At 35.7% G+C, this 19,362-nt stretch overlaps 1 protein-coding gene and 6 non-coding genes across 7 annotated transcripts; 6 read left to right on the plus strand and 1 right to left on the minus strand.

Annotated features, from left to right (window-relative positions):
- Window positions 1-1,956: 1,956 nt before the first annotated feature.
- On the plus strand, window positions 1,957-2,029 carry Trnam-cau (transfer RNA methionine (anticodon CAU)). Its single transcript has one exon. It is a non-coding gene; the product is annotated as a tRNA-Met (tRNA).
- Window positions 2,030-2,307: 278 nt separating this feature from the next.
- Window positions 2,308-2,380, plus strand: Trnam-cau (transfer RNA methionine (anticodon CAU)). The gene has a single exon. It is a non-coding gene; the product is annotated as a tRNA-Met (tRNA).
- A 274-nt stretch (window positions 2,381-2,654) lies between these two features.
- Window positions 2,655-2,727, plus strand: Trnam-cau (transfer RNA methionine (anticodon CAU)). Its single transcript has one exon. It is a non-coding gene; the product is annotated as a tRNA-Met (tRNA).
- Window positions 2,728-2,999: 272 nt separating this feature from the next.
- On the plus strand, window positions 3,000-3,072 carry Trnam-cau (transfer RNA methionine (anticodon CAU)). Its single transcript has one exon. It is a non-coding gene; the product is annotated as a tRNA-Met (tRNA).
- Window positions 3,073-3,344: 272 nt separating this feature from the next.
- Trnam-cau (transfer RNA methionine (anticodon CAU)) lies at window positions 3,345-3,417 on the plus strand. Its single transcript has one exon. It is a non-coding gene; the product is annotated as a tRNA-Met (tRNA).
- A 272-nt stretch (window positions 3,418-3,689) lies between these two features.
- On the plus strand, window positions 3,690-3,762 carry Trnam-cau (transfer RNA methionine (anticodon CAU)). The gene has a single exon. It is a non-coding gene; the product is annotated as a tRNA-Met (tRNA).
- Window positions 3,763-4,924: 1,162 nt separating this feature from the next.
- Window positions 4,925-13,572, minus strand: LOC136821042 (zinc metalloproteinase nas-14-like). The gene is made up of 11 exons (XM_067077276.1): window positions 13,476-13,572; window positions 12,442-12,645; window positions 11,753-11,897; window positions 11,161-11,224; window positions 10,822-10,901; window positions 9,811-9,945; window positions 8,439-8,908; window positions 7,248-7,382; window positions 6,758-6,886; window positions 5,993-6,183; window positions 4,925-5,241 (listed from the first exon to the last, which is right to left on the minus strand). The coding sequence occupies exons 1-11, from the start codon at window positions 13,516-13,518 to the stop codon at window positions 5,143-5,145; spliced, it is 1,695 nt and encodes a 564-aa protein (XP_066933377.1). The 5' UTR covers window positions 13,519-13,572; the 3' UTR covers window positions 4,925-5,142.
- Between the last annotated feature and the right edge of the window lie 5,790 nt (window positions 13,573-19,362).

Below are 19,362 nucleotides of genomic sequence, written 5' to 3' on the forward strand. Positions count from 1 at the left end.
CTCATTATTATTGAAAAAAAAGGGTAATCAACATAAAAGGGGTTGCAGAACGACCGTTCCGTTTTCGCAAAGCGAAGAAATTTCGACACTAACAAATTATTTTTATAAGTCAAACTTTTATTGATAATGTTTTCCAACTCAACTCTTTCTTTTTTATAAGAATTTTATAAGAACAATACGAGGCTCAAAAATTAAATACGCCGGGTTTTGAGCAATTCAAAAACAATTTCAGGCTCAAAGTGCAAAAAAGGACAGCCAAACCTTTAAAAAAATTTACTGGTTCTTATAAAAAATAGTGCAAGTGACAAAAAAGAACACACATGTTTCTTGTGCAATGGCTGAATGACCAACAACAAAGATATTACATTAGGCTTTGGGCTGGTAGTTTATCTGAATAAATTGAAAGACTTTTATCCCATCTTTTTGTGAGCTTTTGAAACAATTACTTAGCTCTCTATAAAACTTTTACAAAGACAAATTTATCAACAATTCAAAAATTATATTATACATTTCCCTTCAAAATTTAAAAGAAAATAGTGCGTAGTTTGAAAGATGATCTTGAGCTTTTCAGCCATTAGAACCTAGGTATACAATCTCTCAAAATGTGCTAACCTCTTTAAGATATCATTCACTTCAAATGTAGTATCAATTTTCCGAAAAGGAATCAGCAGCCTAGCAATATTTCCAGTAACATATCAAGACTAGTGAGATTTTTTGCGTGATGAAATTTTGTCTTTTTGTGAGTCTATTTTTGCGATATTGTGTGTTCGGCAAAAAGATGTTCCCAATGTTTCATTTATAAAATCAATCCAAACCAGTCCAAACTAATTTTTTTCAAGAATCTTGCCTTGCAGAATAAAATTAAAAAACTTCTATAATTCATATAAGTATATTTAAAAGTATGCCATTACTATTTATTAGGCGGTTATAATAACAAGCGTTATCTACAATCTCAGGTCAAAGAGTTTATGAAAATATAAGTTGATTTGCCAGTAAAAAACACTTTTTTGTGAAAGATATCTTGTTTGAAAATATATTCGAGCTAGCATCAAAAGTAACATACAGGTACTTTTATCATTTTTAAGTTGTCTTTTGGGCTAAAGTCATCAATCATGCTTTTGTTATCACTTTATCGTACAAATATAAATCGGCATTACCATTCTCATTGATGATGATCAAGCTCCAATGTTAAACAAAAATCTCTCGAGAGTCAGCAGCAAGCGATAATGGAGGAATCAACAATCAATCAAGCCAAATCAAAATGATTTCATTTTATCGAATAAATATTGAAGAAATCTTCAAAGACGAAAATAGCAAATAGTAATGAGTAATTACTTTAATCAGATTAATTTTCGCGAGATTAAATTTCGCGATTTCGCGAATTTTTGCCATTTTCGCGAAATTAAAACTCGCGAACACTCGTGAGATTCCTGATTCGCGAAATTAAATCCACCACAAAACTTTTAAAATTGTATTTTTGGCGGAGAAACTAGTTCCAAGTCTCCATTTTTTGGCAAAAAATGGCTATTTTCAGCTGTTTTCTGGCTTATTTGCGAAATTAAATCCACGCGAAATATTTCAAAACTTTGACTCGCGAAATTAAATCCAGAAAATTTCGCGATTTTTTTAGCTCGCGAAATTTAATCTCGTAAGNAGGTCGTGAGTTCGATCCTCACAGGGGGCAATTTTGAGAGCACTGCAGCTGTCCAAAACAATCGCAGTTGTCCAAAAAAGTTGCACCACAAACACAACGATTATCTGCGCTGAGCTATATGTCGCAGTATCGCGTCAATCAAGAAAGATAGATACTGGAAATGTGAATGTGCTCGATGTGTGTTCGAGTCTCGTCCAGATCACTTTTGCAAAGCTTTTTGAAAAGCTTCCAATCGAGATTTCCAATGAAAGTTGAAAGTGCTGTTTGCGTCCAATGAAATGATGATTTTCTACAGACTGTCTGCCTCCTTAGCGCAGTAGGCAGCGCGTCAGTCTCATAATCTGAAGGTCGTGAGTTCGATCCTCACAGGGGGCAATTTTGAGAGCACTGCAGCTGTCCAAACAATCGCAGTTGTCCAAAAAAGTTGCACCACAAACACAACGATTATATCTGCGCTGAGCTGAGCTATATGTCGCAGTATCGCGTCAATCAAGAAAGATAGATACTGGAAATGTGAATGTGCTCGATGTGTGTTCGAGTCTCGTCCAGATCACTTTTGCAAAGCTTTTTGAAAAGCTTCCAATCGAGATTTCCAATGAAAGTTGAAAGTGCTGTTTGCGTCCAATGAAATGATGATTTTCTACAGACTGTCTGCCTCCTTAGCGCAGTAGGCAGCGCGTCAGTCTCATAATCTGAAGGTCGTGAGTTCGATCCTCACAGGGGGCAATTTTGAGAGCACTGCAGCTGTCCAGAACAATCGCAGTTGTCCAAAAAAGTTGCACCACAAACACAACGATTATCTGCGCTGAGCTATATGTCGCAGTATCGCGTCAATCAAGAAAGATAGATACTGGAAATGTGAATGTGCTCGATGTGTGTGTTCGAGTCTCGTCCAGATCACTTTTGCAAAGCTTTTTGAAAAGCTTCCAATCGAGATTTCCAATGAAAGTTGAAAGTGCTGTTTGCGTCCAATGAAATGATGATTTTCTACAGACTGTCTGCCTCCTTAGCGCAGTAGGCAGCGCGTCAGTCTCATAATCTGAAGGTCGTGAGTTCGATCCTCACAGGGGGCAATTTTGAGAGCACTGCAGCTGTCCAGAACAATCGCAGTTGTCCAAAAAAGTTGCACCACAAACACAACGATTATCTGCGCTGAGCTATATGTCGCAGTATCGCGTCAATCAAGAAAGATAGATACTGGAAATGTGAATGTGCTCGATGTGTGTTCGAGTCTCGTCCAGATCACTTTTGCAAAGCTTTTTGAAAAGCTTCCAATCGAGATTTCCAATGAAAGTTGAAAGTGCTGTTTGCGTCCAATGAAATGATGATTTTCTACAGACTGTCTGCCTCCTTAGCGCAGTAGGCAGCGCGTCAGTCTCATAATCTGAAGGTCGTGAGTTCGATCCTCACAGGGGGCAATTTTGAGAGCACTGCAGCTGTCCAAAACAATCGCAGTTGTCCAAAAAAGTTGCACCACAAACACAACGATTATCTGCGCTGAGCTATATGTCGCAGTATCGCGTCAATCAAGAAAGATAGATACTGGAAATGTGAATGTGCTCGATGTGTGTTCGAGTCTCGTCCAGATCACTTTTGCAAAGCTTTTTGAAAAGCTTCCAATCGAGATTTCCAATGAAAGTTGAAAGTGCTGTTTGCGTCCAATGAAATGATGATTTTCTACAGACTGTCTGCCTCCTTAGCGCAGTAGGCAGCGCGTCAGTCTCATAATCTGAAGGTCGTGAGTTCGATCCTCACAGGGGGCAATTTTGAGAGCACTGCAGCTGTCCAAAACAATCGCAGTTGTCCAAAAAAGTTGCACCACAAACACAACGATTATCTGCGCTGAGCTATATGTCGCAGTATCGCGTCAATCAAGAAAGATAGATACTGGAAATGTGAATGTGCTCGATGTGTGTTCGAGTCTCGTCCAGATCACTTTTGCAAAGCTTTTTGAAAAGCTTCCAATCGAGATTTCCAATGAAAGTTGAAAGTGCTGTTTGCGTCCAATGAAATGATGATTTTCTACAGACTGTCTGCCTCCTTAGCGCAGTAGGCAGCGCGTCAGTCTCATAATCTGAAGGTCGTGAGTTCGATCCTCACAGGGGGCAATTTTGAGAGCACTGCAGCTGTCCAGAACAATCGCAGTTGTCCAAAAAAGTTGCACCACAAACACAACGATTATCTGCGCTGAGCTATATGTCGCAGTATCGCGTCAATCAAGAAAGATAGATACTGGAAATGTGAATGTGCTCGATGTGTGTTCGAGTCTCGTCCAGATCACTTTTGCAAAGCTTTTTGAAAAGCTTCCAATCGAGATTTCCAATGAAAGTTGAAAGTGATGTTTGCGTCCAATGAAATGATGATTTTCTACAGACTGTCTGCCTCCTTAGCGCTTTCTTAAACAAGAGTGTCTCGCAAACCGGGTCTATTGTTCAAATCAGAAATCAGAGTTTTCTTTTGTTTAAATCATTCTGAAATCAGATTTTAACAATGGCGATGTTTTATCTCTAACAATAGGAAGTCTTATTTTCAGATTTTAATCAGATCTGATTGGTCCGCCTAGTCTGATTTTGAATGGTTCATTTTCACTGCCATAAATTTTTCAAAACAAACAAAATGGCTACCTTAGGCGAAGGAATGCATGCTGGAAGGTTCTGTAACACTGAGCAGTTTCTTCTTACTTCTTTGGCTACAAATTCTTCGATATTATTTCAAATTGGACATTTGAAAGTTTGGTTATTTTCTTTAATACTTAGTTTGATACTTGGCACTTTATTTGTGCATTTTCTAACTTTTTACTGGATGAAGAAGTCAAATTATAAATTTTAACTTTTTTCTAAGCCTACTAAGCCAACTGTCAGATGCAAGTTTTACTTATATAATTAATGGTGAATAAAACCTTGTTTGAGACTGCGGATTTAATCAATTTATGAAAAGTAACAAAAATTGTAGAAAGCTTCTAATTTCATACTTTCCTGCAACCCATAAGGCCCGTTTCACATCTCCTTTACTTTTTCTCTTTTTCCTCTTTTCTCTTGATTTCCTAGTAGATCCTGATTACTCTGCACTCTGACACGTATGTACTTTCAAGGCACTCTTAAGAGAACCTGCCCAGGTTTGCGCACCGCTTTGATGTTTTCCATCCAGTTTTGGAATGAAAATCCGCTCTCTCTCTATTTCTTCCCCCGTGCGACGAGACGTTCTTGCCCCAGTTTGAACAACTTACAACTTAATGGATGAGATGATATAAAAAAACTCGACAAATAGGTATATAATTATATTGTTTTAAAGTAATAAAACTTCAACTTGAGAGGTGGTAGAAATATATATAAGTATAGTTTAGAAAATGATGTATTTTATAAATATTATAATGCAATATGTTAAAGATATTGGAATTGAAATAATTGTTTTCATATTAGATTTTATAAGTGTAGTCTGAAAAAAGAATTAACATGGTGGTTGTGGCTTCTTCTATTTGAATTGGTTTCTCATTTTTTCACTTCGCTGGTAAGTTTGCAGCATGAGTATGGACAGCAAAACTCGCGACGCCAATACTGGCTTGCACAGTTCTCTTTGTTTGATGTAAACTAGAAAATAATAAATAAAATTAAACATTTGATTAATTTGTGATATTTCCTGATGCATTTATAAAATTTGATTCCAATGACCCGGTAATCTCGATCACGGGAACCTCTCTCAAAGAACCTTTAAAGATCGTGGGACTCTAGTCAATAAATATCAAATCCAAAGTTCTCGGCAAAAATCCAGAGGGTTAAACTTCCTAAAATGGCATTTTCATTTGAAATGAATGGTGATTAGCATTGAAAAGTACTAATGGTACATCCAGTACATACCCAGTATCGACTAATTTCAGCTACATTAGAGAAACATTAAGACAAATCGATTCAAATTTCTCATGTAATATCCACTTGAAACACAAACACTTATAGGGGGGGGGTTCACGTTTGGCGGAGGAGCGGAATCGGCCCTTTTTTCGGACGGAGTGGCGGAATTTGGCGAAAATTCAGACGGAATTACGGAAATTGGGTTCTCTGACGGAGACAGAAAATTAAACAATTTTAGTGCGGAAAAACGGAATTTAGCAAAAAAAAATGCGGAATTTCGGAATTGGTAAAAGATTTTCCAAATTTGCGGAATTTTCGACAAAAATATTGAATTTCAAAGGAATTTTCGGTGACGGAATTTTGGTTCAATTTAAGACAGTTTGACGGAAATTGGAGAAAAATTGGCGGAATTGCGGAATCGGGTACCCCTGAAACCCCCCCCCTCCTTATAGACGAGGCTTTCTTTCACTGACAGTTTTACTAAAAGCTTTACCTTGCACATAGCAACTCGATCCCTTTTATTTGCACAGCTGTCTTCTACCATCGTTGCTTGCCTTCGTGCACTAAGTGGCTTGTCACAAAATCCACAGGTCTTTTTACACCATTTATGATAAATAAGTTTTGCATTATGACATTTTTCACGTGTTGCCCATTTCACACAATTTGGTGATTTATCTTTACATTCTAAGGTGAAAAGATGGTTAGAGAAAAGTTAGAAATTAATCACTGATAAAATTATTTCTATGCGAGCGAGTTATTGACATAGAATTTTGGGAATTGAAATATAGTCTTCTTTTTACTCAAAAAATTGACCTTTCTTCTGTGAATAGTTTTTTAGAAACTTCCTTTCGTTTTTTTTTTTTTTGGCCCACCTGATAGATATGAAAATATTTGAGAAAATAAGGCTTCGATTGCTAAAATATTAAGAACAAATTAAGAACATTTTGAGGATTCGCAGACTCTAAATCACCCAAATTCTTAGACAATCGTTTACAGATACTCACAAAATGTTGAACATAGAATATTGTAAGAACAACTCTAAGCTTAAAACTCAAATAAATTAAGAACATCCAAAGTAATCTGATGTTCTTATAAAAAAGCGTGTATTCATTAGTCATTGCTCATTATGGCGATCAAGTCCAGGTATATTTCTCAGAATTGAGAAACCGACATATGTCATTGCACCAGTACCACATTGCACAGTGATTTTGTGATGTCTAGTGGTATCTGAAAAAGAAACAATGCGTATATAACGTACTTTCTTCATGTGGTTTTAGCTTTGTATTGCATAAGCCGCAACTTGCTTTGCAATATTTGCGATAATGACTCATTTGTCTGCACCTTGATGATGTAGCTCCATTGCAATAACTGGAAACGTCCTTACACTCTGAAAAATCAAGATGAATACTGTTATAGAAATCTTCTTTGCCCTTTGATAGATTTACTCAAATAAAAACTTTTTATTAGTCCACGATGAAAAAATTAGTTTTACCAAGGTTTTACTGATATATAGCATTTTACAAACTGTTTGCGAGATTTCTAGCCTCACGCCATATTTTGGAGTTTTAGACCCCCTACTAAAGGGTAAAAAAAAAAAATTTTCTCCCTTCAACTCTCAGTGGCTTGAAGAAGAACAGCTATTATTAGCACTAGCTTGAATTTCAACCCAACCAAGCAGCCAAGCCTCAAAAAACTTATGATATATTGGAAAATCCAGTAGAAATGAATAAAATCTTACTAAAATTTACCTTTCTTTGTTTTGGGTTTTGTCGCACAAAGTCCACAGGTTTTCTTACAATGTTCATAGTATACATAATTTTTGTTTTTACACAGACTTGGATTGTTTTCAGCATCTTCACATCTGTCAGATGTATCCTTGCATTCTGAATAAGATAACAAAATTCGAATTAATAACTTATTTGGGTTGTACAATCATGGTCGAAATAGAATGAGAATTGCGGTTATTTTAACGTTTTTCAAGATTTAAAGTTCTGGCGAGAAAGTCGATTTTGGGCTAGTCTAGCAAGCTAGACGACTAATTTATACATAGTAGAAATAAAGCAAAAAGTAATGAATGGAACAATTTTAGTCGTCTAGAAACCTTTGTGCACTAACTCCAAACAAAAGAAAAGTGTCAATATTTGCAATTATAATTTTCTCCTGCTCAAAATAATTCTTGAGAAAAAAAATATGTGTGGATTTGTGTATTGAAAGTTTTTCATTTGAGTTGATTTCGTTTTGAGAGTTTGTTGTTGCTTGATAAATTGTTTTCTCGCTACGCAAGTTTCTGTGTAGCTAGCCCCTGTATCTATAAGGCTGGAACACCGGATTCTTCCAGTCGTTTATACAAACTAAATCCCGTATTATTATTATTAGTATTGGTATTATTAGTATTACACGCATTATAAACGACTCCAGTCTAATTTTGGGCTATCTCTTTAACTAAATCGAATATTTCAATTTGGGAGGGGTTGGCAGACTTCCAGGCTATATTCTGGGCCTTATTGGACTATTTTTGAATTTTTGGATCCTGAGATCTATAGGATGAAGTCTTGAGTCTAGTGTTAAAACTCAGAGTTAAAACTCTACCTTTCAAACCTACTTTAGAGCACTTACAAATCGATTGTGGTTTCAAAACTTCCCGGTGGGATTCCCTTTTTTCTCAAATATTACGACCATGATTGTAGTTGACAAATACACTCAATAATATATGGCAAAGCTGTAGGAAAGTTTTGTCTGATCAGAGACACTGACAATTGATTTTTGAAGGGGATTTAGTCTAAAATAAGAATGGAACCTTACACGAGCATATAAAAAATAAAAAATAAAAAATTACATAGCTTTATGCAAGTCTTCCCCAGGAGAAAATCTTTCCCATAAGGTAATTTTTCTGTCATTTCTTTTTAAAAAAATCTGAAAAACGGGGTTTGAGATGTTACCTTTTTGTCCTTCTTTTGTAGTTTTTGTCCTCGTCTTTGGTGTAGTTCTTTTAGTTTTTCTTGTTGGTTTGGTTATTGTTGTAGGCTTGGTCGATGTTGTTGGTTTAGTTGTTGTTGTTTTCGTTGTTGTTGTTGGGGTGGTAGTGGTTGTAGGGGTGGTAGTTGTTGGGGTAGTCGTTGTTGTTGTCGTTGTTGTTGTTGGGGTAGTCGTTGTTGTTGGAGTAGTCGTTGTTGTGGTAGTTGTTGGAGTAGTCGTTGTTGTGGTAGTTGTAGGGGTAGTCGTTGTTGTTGTCGTTGTTGTTGGAGTAGTCGTTGTTGTAGTGGTCGTTGTAGTAGGGTTAGTGGCGCATCCATACATCAATTTGAGTTGTAAAATATCACTTGGGGTCATTTTCGCTCCTCCAAGAGATTTCTTAGGATCCTGTCTCCATGTTAGTACAGGTTTATCTCGACTGATTGAAAAGGTCGTCCTGTTTTGAGAAAATAAAGGTTGTTTGAGCATTTTCAAAGGACAACCTTGAAAGATACTTTGCTGTTGCATAAAGCGTGTACAAGCTATCATTAAAGTTTTGAAGATTTTTGAATTCAAGAATTTAGGAAAATGAATAACTAGGTTGCTATGGGCCTACAATAAAAACAGCATAGCTCTGAGCCCCAGGGGGGGGGGGGGGGGGGGGGTACTTAGGCAAAATGGGTGCCGGGTATGTGCGAGTCATAAGGGTACCTTTTCTCATTCCTCAAAAGTCTCTCAAAGGGGTACAAATTCAAAAGTTAGTCTCTGAAAGGGTCCCAAAATCACGAAAATCAAAAATTTCTCTCTCAAAGGGTCACGATTTCCAAATATTTTGACCGAAATTTGGTGAAAATCAAACCAAAATTTGGAAAAAATGGACCAAAATTTAGGAAAAAGTCTCTCATGGGTCCCAAAATCACCAAAATTTTGTCTCTCAAAGGGTCGATTTTCGATTTTCGGCTCGGACATACCCGTCACCTCGCAAACCTAGTACCCCCCCCCCCCCAGGCTCTGAGCCCACCCAGGATACTGAGTTTACAGGATGATGGATGATGCTGCCCGGTTTTCGACCCTCGGGCCCTTGTCAGGCTAAAAAGGAGGAGAAGTTGGAACATTTGTGAATTTTACGACCCTATTGGGACTAATTTGATCAAATTTCGATGTTGTTAGAGGCAAAACCAACCTTAAATGGGACTGACATTTAATTTTTCTGATTTTTCCTTCTCTTACAGGGACAGCCAGGTTACGAAATGGCATCCTTAAGGGCGGCTCATACCCGTACCTTAGCTGGCCAAAGTACCCCCCCCCCACCCATGGGTAGCACACAAGATTGAATTATCTATAAATGAAAACACCTACCTTGAGTAATGCATAATACTTTGGCGATCATAAGCCACACCTCGCGAATCAACGTTGTCACGTTTTTTGAAATTCTTTTCGTATCCTGGCATAATATTCTCCTCGTGGATTATAACGTATTTATCACGATCAGACCTAGAATTCAAAGACAAGATTTGTCTTATTAGAAAACTCTCCTGAAGTCCATTCGTTTAACTGAAAATTGCACTCGTTTTTTTTTTTGCTAACATATCGAGAAACCACCTTTTTTTCAAAGGTCGCTTACCGAAAAGATTTTGTTTTTTAAAAAGAGTGATATCGTTTGCTTACTCATCAATTTTAATTTACAATCTTTTTCACATTGGATTGACACGGATGTGGACCAAGATTGATCAGAAAAGGGAATAACTAAATTTTTTTGCTTATATCAGCATAACAATAGGCAGACACTGTCCTAATATAAAATATGTGCCTGATATGAAAGGAGAGCACTAATGTAAAAGTAAAAACTTTAAGTGCCCCCTGGTTAAGATCTAATTAACATTAATTGACATTGTTACCCTGAGCATCAGAGGTTAAGTTTTCAAAGAATATAGTAACCTCTGAAGACCAATAATATAAATTTTATCGCGCATGTGTCACTAATCACTGTAGAAAAAATCAAAAATGAAGAGCAAATATTACCATACTAATGTCTAGCAGACTGTATCAGTATGCAGTTTACTATTTACGAATTCCCCAGAAACCTCCAAGTGTAATTGAAATGAGTTTATTTCGAAAGCTTTATGTTATGATTCTCTATCACTGACTCTTTTTAAAAAAGCATTGATGACTTTTTTAAGTTGTGTTTTCAACGACGGGAATAAAAATATCAACTTTGAACTTCATCCAAGATCTTGGATGGTCGTCATGGTTACTTTTGTCTTCGTTGATTGCGCGCTGAATCGAATCTCGATTCGTCGGCACAGCGTCAATATATGATTTTGACCTGTGCTATTCACGGTATAACATTATACCAAATCGAAGGTTTACCTGGCCTGTTCATGGAAACATCCTAAAGCATGCATAAGCTCGTGGGTGATGACTGAATCAAACAAACATCCAGATCCAGCCTATTAAGTAATGATTGATTAACTTGATTAATTTCGAACATTTTAATCACATTATTGATGAACTAATCAAAAATAATCTTTTTCTCGAAAAATACTAATTTTTGAACTAAATAGATTCTACTTAAATTCATGAAAGATTTCCCGTGCTCCCCACAACGCTGGTTTTATTGTCATCATCTTTACGAGATAAATTATTTAATAGCCTAGGAACTGATCAAGTTTCCAGGGTTGAAAGCAAAGAAAAGGGTTTGTTTCTTACTGTAGACAATGAAAGATCTTGGTATCCTTGTGACATCCGTGTGTAGCCAATGTATGAGTAACATCTAAGAAAGATAAATACAGTTGATATTAATTTAAGGACTTACCACCTAATGTATAATTTCTGGAAGAGGCCATTATCAGGTTTTCGAAAAGGTGCCAAATAATACCCTAGCACTGTTTGATTTTTGACTGCGTGAGATTACAGATCCAAAATCAAAATTAGATTTAATTGGTCCTTGGATGTTAAACCACTGGCTGAGATTCTAATGACCGTTGTATCGTCAGAATTCTCATGACGTATTTTGCTAAACGATGAGTTCCCCCTCACACTTTACCTTATTGGCCAAAACTTTTCTTATCGATAGTTCGAAAAGGGAGGCTCAGTCTTATCCTTTCTCAAAATTCTAGTGAGGTAAGGTGAGTTTCTATGGAAAAGTATTTTACAATGGGCTCTCCCTTATTCGAACTTTTATGATTCGAATCTTTCTATAATTCGATCTATTACTCAGTACCTGTCAAGGAGAAATCTCTTTAAGATTTTCCATAATTCGAACTCTTTATGATTCGAACAAAAAAAATTGCAAACTTACCCTGTTAGAGGTTGGATGTAAATATAATGTGGTCCATCAGATCCAGCTGCCGGTCTCTTGTTCAATTCAATAAACCTTAAGCATGGTACTTTTTCACTGATGGTTTCTGGTCCATATTTTTTAATCATTGCCCTATCTTCAGCATCTATTAAGTTAAAAAATATTTTCATATAATTGTTTTAAATAAATTGAGGATTATACTGGTAAAGATAATTGCAATCAAAAGTAAGCACGAGTATTTTTGATGTTATTTATGAAGAAACTATTACCATTAATAACAATTAGACAATCTCCTTCCAGGCATATTTTGGTCCATTTTTATACAAACTCGCGCGAACGCACGATTATACTACTTATGTCTAATGGCGTTAAACTATCTTGGCAGCAATCCTATGAAAATACACCCCTGTCTCGCAGCCCGGGTGAAACTTTTTCCCACAGTCGGAAAATCAGGTGGGGATGGATTTGGAGTGCAATTTTTTACATTTAATTCTGAATGGGGGATGGAATCAAAGTCAATTCTCCAGTGGGGATGAAATTGTAGGATGCTCTTAACACCGGGGACGAGAGTTTGTCCGAATTTTCCAGTTGGGGCTGGGGTCCCAGCGGATCTTTGACACAGGGGTGTGGAAATGTAGTGATTTAAAGCATTTACAGAAGGGTTTATTACGGTATTGCAAGAAACTTACTATACTCGCTGGAAATGTAGTAATAAACTATTCCATTAGGCCATAATTTCTGAACACCCTTGACCAATCCGTTTTGAACGTCCTTTAAATCTTCAATCAATTCGTCACCATCTAGAATCTGATTATTTCCAACCACAATATCCGTGTTTGCTGCATTGATTTTATCACTAGCTGTATCGCTTTCTGTAGCTGTTACATAACTTGCTAAAAAAAAGGTATCAACAGTCATAATTAACTTCATATCAAAAGACCGCAATGAATTAAAAAATGGCCATGGATACACCTTTTCGACCGTAGTCGCGCGGTCAGGCGCGTGCCACTTAATCATTTAACTATCCCCCTAAACTCGATCCAATCCTTTATTGACACATTTTTCTATTGTCTATAGGTGCGAAAAAAGGCCTGGGACGATGTTAGTGGGATAAAGCGGACAAAAAATGCCCACTCGGCAATTAGCGGCTACGGTCGAAAAAGTGTATTAAAAATTGTCATGAATTTGCACACTCGGGTAAGATATGGCATGTCTCAAAAACATGAAAATTACCATGATTTTTGGAAAGCATTAGCCGGCGGAAAATGAGAAAACCAGTGATTTAATACAAAGGGTACCATGATGAAGTTTTCCTGTAGGGGTGTTACCTACTGTTTACGCCCTCATTTTTGCGAAAAACCGCAAAAAAACAAAAAGCTAAAACAAAACTTGTTTTTTTAAATGACTCCAGTTTGGCTAGTGGTAGAAAAATTAAATTTGGACTAAAGTTACATATCATTAAACTGGAGTTATTTAAAAAAACAAGTTTTGCTGACGTCAGCACTTATTGGTTTTTGCGGTTTTTGGCTCATTCTAACAATGTAAAGAGTGCTCGATACCAAAGAAATGTAGAAGAGCTGGATCAATTTCGTAATTTTATTTGTCAAAATAAAAATATACACTACTGTCAGTTTCACGCTGAACGATTCATTGTCTAGTGTAAAATTACTTCGAAAAAATCTCAACAACAAACATAAAATATATAAAATCATCTATTTCTTACCTGAAGCCAAATAAAAGATCACCAGTAAATGAAAAAAAGCCATTTTGGAAAATTACTTAATTCTTCTAGCTTGATCTCCAAAAACAGCTGATATGTTCAGGAATATTTTGCCTCAGTTTTTCTTAAATAACTTGGTATTTGTCTCAGAGAGTCAATATCTTGAAAAATTTCTCTATTTCGCTTTCAATTTCAATGCTTTAGAATTTTCTTCCGTTGCCACGATTTCGCTTTTTTCTTAAAGAATTCGTAATCCACACGCAAAATAACTATTGTCAAAATGCTCTGAACAATAGTATATTTACTGCGTATAAATCTAACTTCTGCTTAATATAATGCCAAAAGTTTGATTGATTAGTATCTGTGATCTGTCAGTGATATTTATACAGACCCTTGCAGCAGGGGGCGTTTTCCCCTAACACCCTTGAAGGAGAGCTATCACAAATTGTTCCTTGCCGATCGTTCTAATTATAAAAGTCTGCTCTCCGGCGTACGTGTTTATTAGTTTTCTTTTTTTCAAAACAAGAAGTGTATGATATTTAATTCGTCAGCATTAAAGTTATAATATTACCCCTGACCAGAAAAAGGATTTCGAAAAATAGACCAACCAATTTTGTGCGGGAAATCATTTGTTCGATAGGTTTGGGAAGTGATTTAGAAGAACAAATATCTCCTCGTGTTAAAGACATACTTCTGGTATTCCTTTAAGGATGCAATATATTGCATGATTATTTGTGTTTCTTTGGCTTTATGACAAGGAAGGATGGATATATCTCAATCACTTGGTGTTGTTGTGATTATCTTTTCTTCGATTTGTTTTCATGTCATTCTTCTTCAGTTTCAGTTGTCCTACACGTTTTTTTTATAAGAACATCCAAAGATTTTGAAGCCTTTGGATGTTCTCAACTTTTTGAGTTTTAAGCCTTGCACATGTACCTAATTTCACCATTTTGTGAGTATTTCGGTCCATTTTCCTAAGAAATTGGGTGTTTTAGAGTCTGCAAACCTTTAAAATTGTTCCTAAATTGTTCTTAAGATTTTGGCCATCGAAGCCTTATGTTTGTTCTTATAAAAAAACATTTACTTGAAACAACAAGATATGAATGAGTCAATTTTCAAAAACATGTTCTTTTTTGTAAGAGCCAGCATAAAAACAGTGGGGAATCAGTATTTCTCAGATTTTTTATAGCATAAGTTAGGACAAAGTTTTACCAATTTTAGGCTTTTCACCCTATTCCACCTATTTTGAGCCTTAATTTTTATAAATGTACAGCACCTGACCCCGAGAATGTAGGTGAATTTTGAATCAGACATGAAAGATGTAGATTTGCATTTCAGAAAACATTGAATGTTTTCAACGAAATTCTGAACTCCCAAAATCCTTTCCCAGGGATTAGTTTCATTACTTTTGATAGATAGGCTAATTGTTTTGGTCCTTGAAGTTGACTCCCATTTTCATTATAACCCCCAGAATGTAGGTATGGTTTTATGGCTTTAAATCTAGTAATAGTAAAATGTTGATATTTTTTCAATTTGATTAATTATAACAGCAAATTTTAGAAATATTTTGTGCCAAAACAATTTTCTAAAGAGCACTTTGTTATTCTGAAAATTGATTTTTTTCGCTTTTTAACCCCCAGAATGTAGGTGAAAAGATTTGGTTGCTGAGAGCGGAATTTTAGTATTCATCGGAAATTATTGTTCCCTAAGTGAAATTTATGATTTATAAATATACCCTGACAAAAGTTTAACAAAGATATTAATTTTATTGTGCTACAAATGAGGAAAAGTAAAAGAAAGGACGAAAAGAAGAGACATGAAATTTGTTTTTATTTTGTAGGTTGAAAATTTTGTGTTAAAATATGTAAATAATGTAACAACACCCCTGCCTAACAGCCCCAGTGGAACTTTTTTCCTCAGCGGGACAAAAATTTCTACTAAAGTCCCAATGGGGATGGAAATTCTATTGTTCCAAACTTAGGCAAATCTTCTGATTGGGCTTGGGTCCCAGTAGGTCTGGGACACGTCGTAAAAGCTCAAAATGTCAACATTAATCATCTCTCAGGGTAGTACTTTCATGTAATGAAAGTACAAGAAACAAGTTTTATATAATTTGACAGACTTTTCATGTCAGGTTATGAAGGCCCCCAAATTGTAGGTCAACTAACCCCAAAAGGTAGGTCAAACATTTTCGTCAAAATATTTAACTTAGAACAATAAATATTGAAATGGACTATTTTCCCCATTTCCTTAGTTCATTAGGAATAAGAAAATACCCTATCATCATAACTTAATAACAATAGATTTCGATTTAGAGAGGATTTATTTAAAAAATGTCTCAATTCGGGTAGTATCCAATCAACTTCGATTCAGATTTCCGTTGGAAAAAATTAATTCAAGTTAAAATTTCATGTCTAGAAATAATAAGTAATATGTAACAGTATGCCCTGAAACAACTTTTTATGAAGTTGAACTATCGTTAAGGCTACAATGCTTGAAAATAAGAAACCTACATTCTCGGGGTTTACTACATTCTCGGGGTCAGGTGCTGTATACTTTTTGCTCTCTGATGAATAAAACTTCGATGCACAATCACGACGTATATTCATAAACTGTGAAACTCACGCTAACAGTATAAACCTAATTGAACAATGCATTTCGTGATTTTTCGAGGTTCTGTCAAAACTCGTATCTAGTCCCTTAACTCGCTTTTTGATGATTCTGATAGCGTTCACAAAAGGTTTATCACGTCCATCAGTAAAATCAAATAGTGGTACAAGTAGATCTGGGTAGGAGATTGGGTTTTGTCACATTAAAATTATCAAATTTATACTAAAGTCTGTCTCCATTTAACGTGCATCGGAGACAAAAGGCTTTAAATTTTGATAAAAATCTAAGTTATATGGCAATTTAGTGCTCGTTGAAAAAATAATTAGGAGTGGAATATTATCATGTAGAAAAGAATGAAAAAAGCTTGGAGAATGAAAACGAAAAGTGAAGAAAAAGAAAATCCACTTCATGTCATTTTCAGATTAAAGAATCTTTAATCTGAGAACATCATTACAGCGAAAAAGTTTTTCAAAATATATCTAATCATTTAGAAAATACAGCCGGAAACTTTGGTCTGGTTGACTTTGACTATTGTTCTTCGAGGGTTTAAAGACAGACAAATCAATATTTCTTTGATTAATAATATTCCATTCAAGGAAATCTTTTCAACGAGCACAGATCCGCTATCTTATTCGAATGTACATCTCTCATCGAATGTCTACACTGCAGGTTATTTTGAGAGAGGCTTTTGTTAAGGAATGGAAATGACTTTTTGAGAAAAACTTTATACTTATAATTGAATAGGAAAATACGATTCTTATACAAAAAGCGTTTAAATGAATTATTAGCGTCCGGCTCATTGCTATGCCAGAAGATAATTTTCGGACATCCAAATATCGTAAAATGTCAAAATGAAAGCAATTATCTTTGCATTTTTCCTGATTTTTTTTCTTAAATTTTTCCGATTTCTTTTCAAAAATTTTTGCAGTTACGTAAATTATCTTACCACTATTGAATCTTCATTAATGATTGATCTTTTGAGTTCGAAACAAGAAATGGATTTTCGGTAGGATATAATGTTAAATCTAAGATATTTTTTCTAGAGAACGCTTTTTGCACCGGAAAGTGGTGATTAACACACTTTAGCAAATTAACCGGACATACCGATTAGATACATTAGCTTGCTAATTACGTTTTAATGTTCATATCTTGTGTTTTAAGCTTAATCAAGAAAATTTTTAAATTGAGTAGGTGAGTGAGTAATCAAAGCCTCTCTTTTAAATCACAGATATGCACAAAAACCACAAAATCCACAATATCCAATCTAACTCACTCTCGGAAAGGAGACCCGTCTTGTATTTTTATAATCTGATCAGCACATTAAGTGTCATCGCTCCGTAACTTTAAATTCTCAAACATTTTTTGTTTGATTTGCAATGCATATGCACACCCCAGCTAAGGAAAAAATGCCAATCTAGACGATCCATTTTTATTCGAGTGAAGTGAAAAACAGGGCGACATGGGACGTAGCGCTCCTAGGTCTTAGGTCCAGACTGGTACAGGACGGGAAAGATTGAGCAATCTCATATCATAGTCATTATAAAAAACCGATGACTATGCTCATATGATGTCAGTAGTAGTACTTCTTAATAGGGCAATACATGACAGATCTGACCGGTCATTGTCATAAAAAGTTTGTTATTGTTGATAATCAGTGCGAAAAATTCTCATTGCATTTATGATTACGCATTGTATTTCAAGGAACGTCCCAAGATAGTTGATTCTCACCGTATTAAGCTACCTTTTCATAAATTACTTCACGAACAACACTTGCCTCGTTTTGAAATTATTACAATCGTGATTAGCTACTTTTTCTTTACAAAGAAATCATTTAATGTCTCAAGGGACATGATCACCATGGTAATTGTTTGAATACGAGGCAAGTGATGTTCGTGACGTAATTTATGAAAAGGTTTAAAGCAAGCTGGAATCAACCATGAGTCACATCTCCACAATTTTGATTACGTGAGTCTGCTAAGTAATTTCCCAGTCATTTAAATGCAGTCTCATACTATAGGGGCCACTATAAGATACACCTAAAAGTGAGTCACAGAAGTAGTTCTGACTTGCCTCATACCAGACAGTATGTCTATCTGATATTGTAATATTTGTGTCATGTTTAGTCCATCTTTCTTTAAAATAAGTATTTCTGGTTTTCTCGTTCAATATCATATTTGTAGTGATTTATGATAATAGTACGGAATGCGCCATCGCCTGATATTGTGGAATATTCTACGAATCTCTTTTTGCGGTTTTTAACGGACATGCATCTAGTCTGCAATATACAATGATAAGGATATAGGCTGCGCTGATAATAATAAGAAGTTTTGGCTGGATGTGACGTAACGATTAATTTCTATATTCAATTTATAGATACAGTAGTCATTTTGAATAGTATCTCTGGATATATAACTCAATTTGAGTGTAAATTTTTAAACACTAGTAGCTCCTAATCTCGAACCCAGCATGCGAAGAATTTATTCACAATTCTCTACAAGGGTCCCAAAATTACAAAATGTAAAAAATCGACTCCCTCAACTAGTCATAAGATTTTGGGCTAAAAATCATACTGTAAGTAAGTAAGTAAGTAAGTAAGTAAGTAAGTCTGCCACCGCAGTCGGAGGCGACCCGAAGGCTTCCTCTTTCGATAGCTGTCTACCCGAAGGTAGGGGAGGACGTCACTCTTTCTCCCTGGATTGCTCCACTTACCCTTAATCCTTCTCTTAATTGCTGAGCATCTAGCAGAGAGTCATCAAGTACCATTTTGGGAATCTTTGGTATGACCCGACAGGGGGTTGAACTCACAACCTTGCGCACCGTAGCCGGATGCTCTACCACTGCACTACGGTCACTATCATACTGACATACCTGTCACCTCGCAAAGTTAGTATCCCCTCCATACCCTGAGTATCAGAGGTTACAAATATTTCAACCTCTGAAGAAAGACCAATAGTGTAAAATTGTATTGCGCATGTGTCAATCTAATCACTGTAGAAAAAATCAAAGATGAAGAGCAAATATTACCATATTAATGTCTAGCAGACTGTATCAGTATGCAGTTTACAATTTACGAATTCCCCAGAAACCTCCAAGTGTAGTTGAAATGAGTTTCTTTCAAAAGAAATCTTTTACATATGATCCCCAAATGTACAACAGTAATTATTAAACTATTAGTTATGGAAATGTCACTTGAATTGAATTGAAATAATAGACAGACTTTATGTTATGAATCTCTATCTACTGACTCTTTTTAATAAGCATCGATGACATTTTCGAGTTG

This window comes from Clytia hemisphaerica, unplaced genomic scaffold, assembly GCF_902728285.1.
Source record: "Clytia hemisphaerica strain Z4C2 unplaced genomic scaffold, Clytia hemisphaerica genome assembly, whole genome shotgun sequence".
Taxonomy (NCBI): Eukaryota; Metazoa; Cnidaria; class Hydrozoa; order Leptothecata; family Clytiidae; genus Clytia; species Clytia hemisphaerica.

What these genes read in the sequence shown, in the direction of transcription:
- LOC136821042 (XM_067077276.1), bottom strand. Translation starts at nt 13,518, where the DNA reads ATGGCTTTTTTTCATTTACTGGTGATCTTTTATTTGGCTTCAG. An exon ending in GATCTTTTATTTGGCTTCAG is followed by an intron (nt 12,646 to 13,475) that starts GTAAGAAATAGA and finishes CCTTTTTTTTAG; the next exon opens with CAAGTTATGTAACAGCTACA. An exon ending in AAAACCCAAAACAAAGAAAG is followed by an intron (nt 6,887 to 7,247) that starts GTAAATTTTAGT and finishes TTGATTTTTCAG; the next exon opens with AGTGTAAGGACGTTTCCAGT.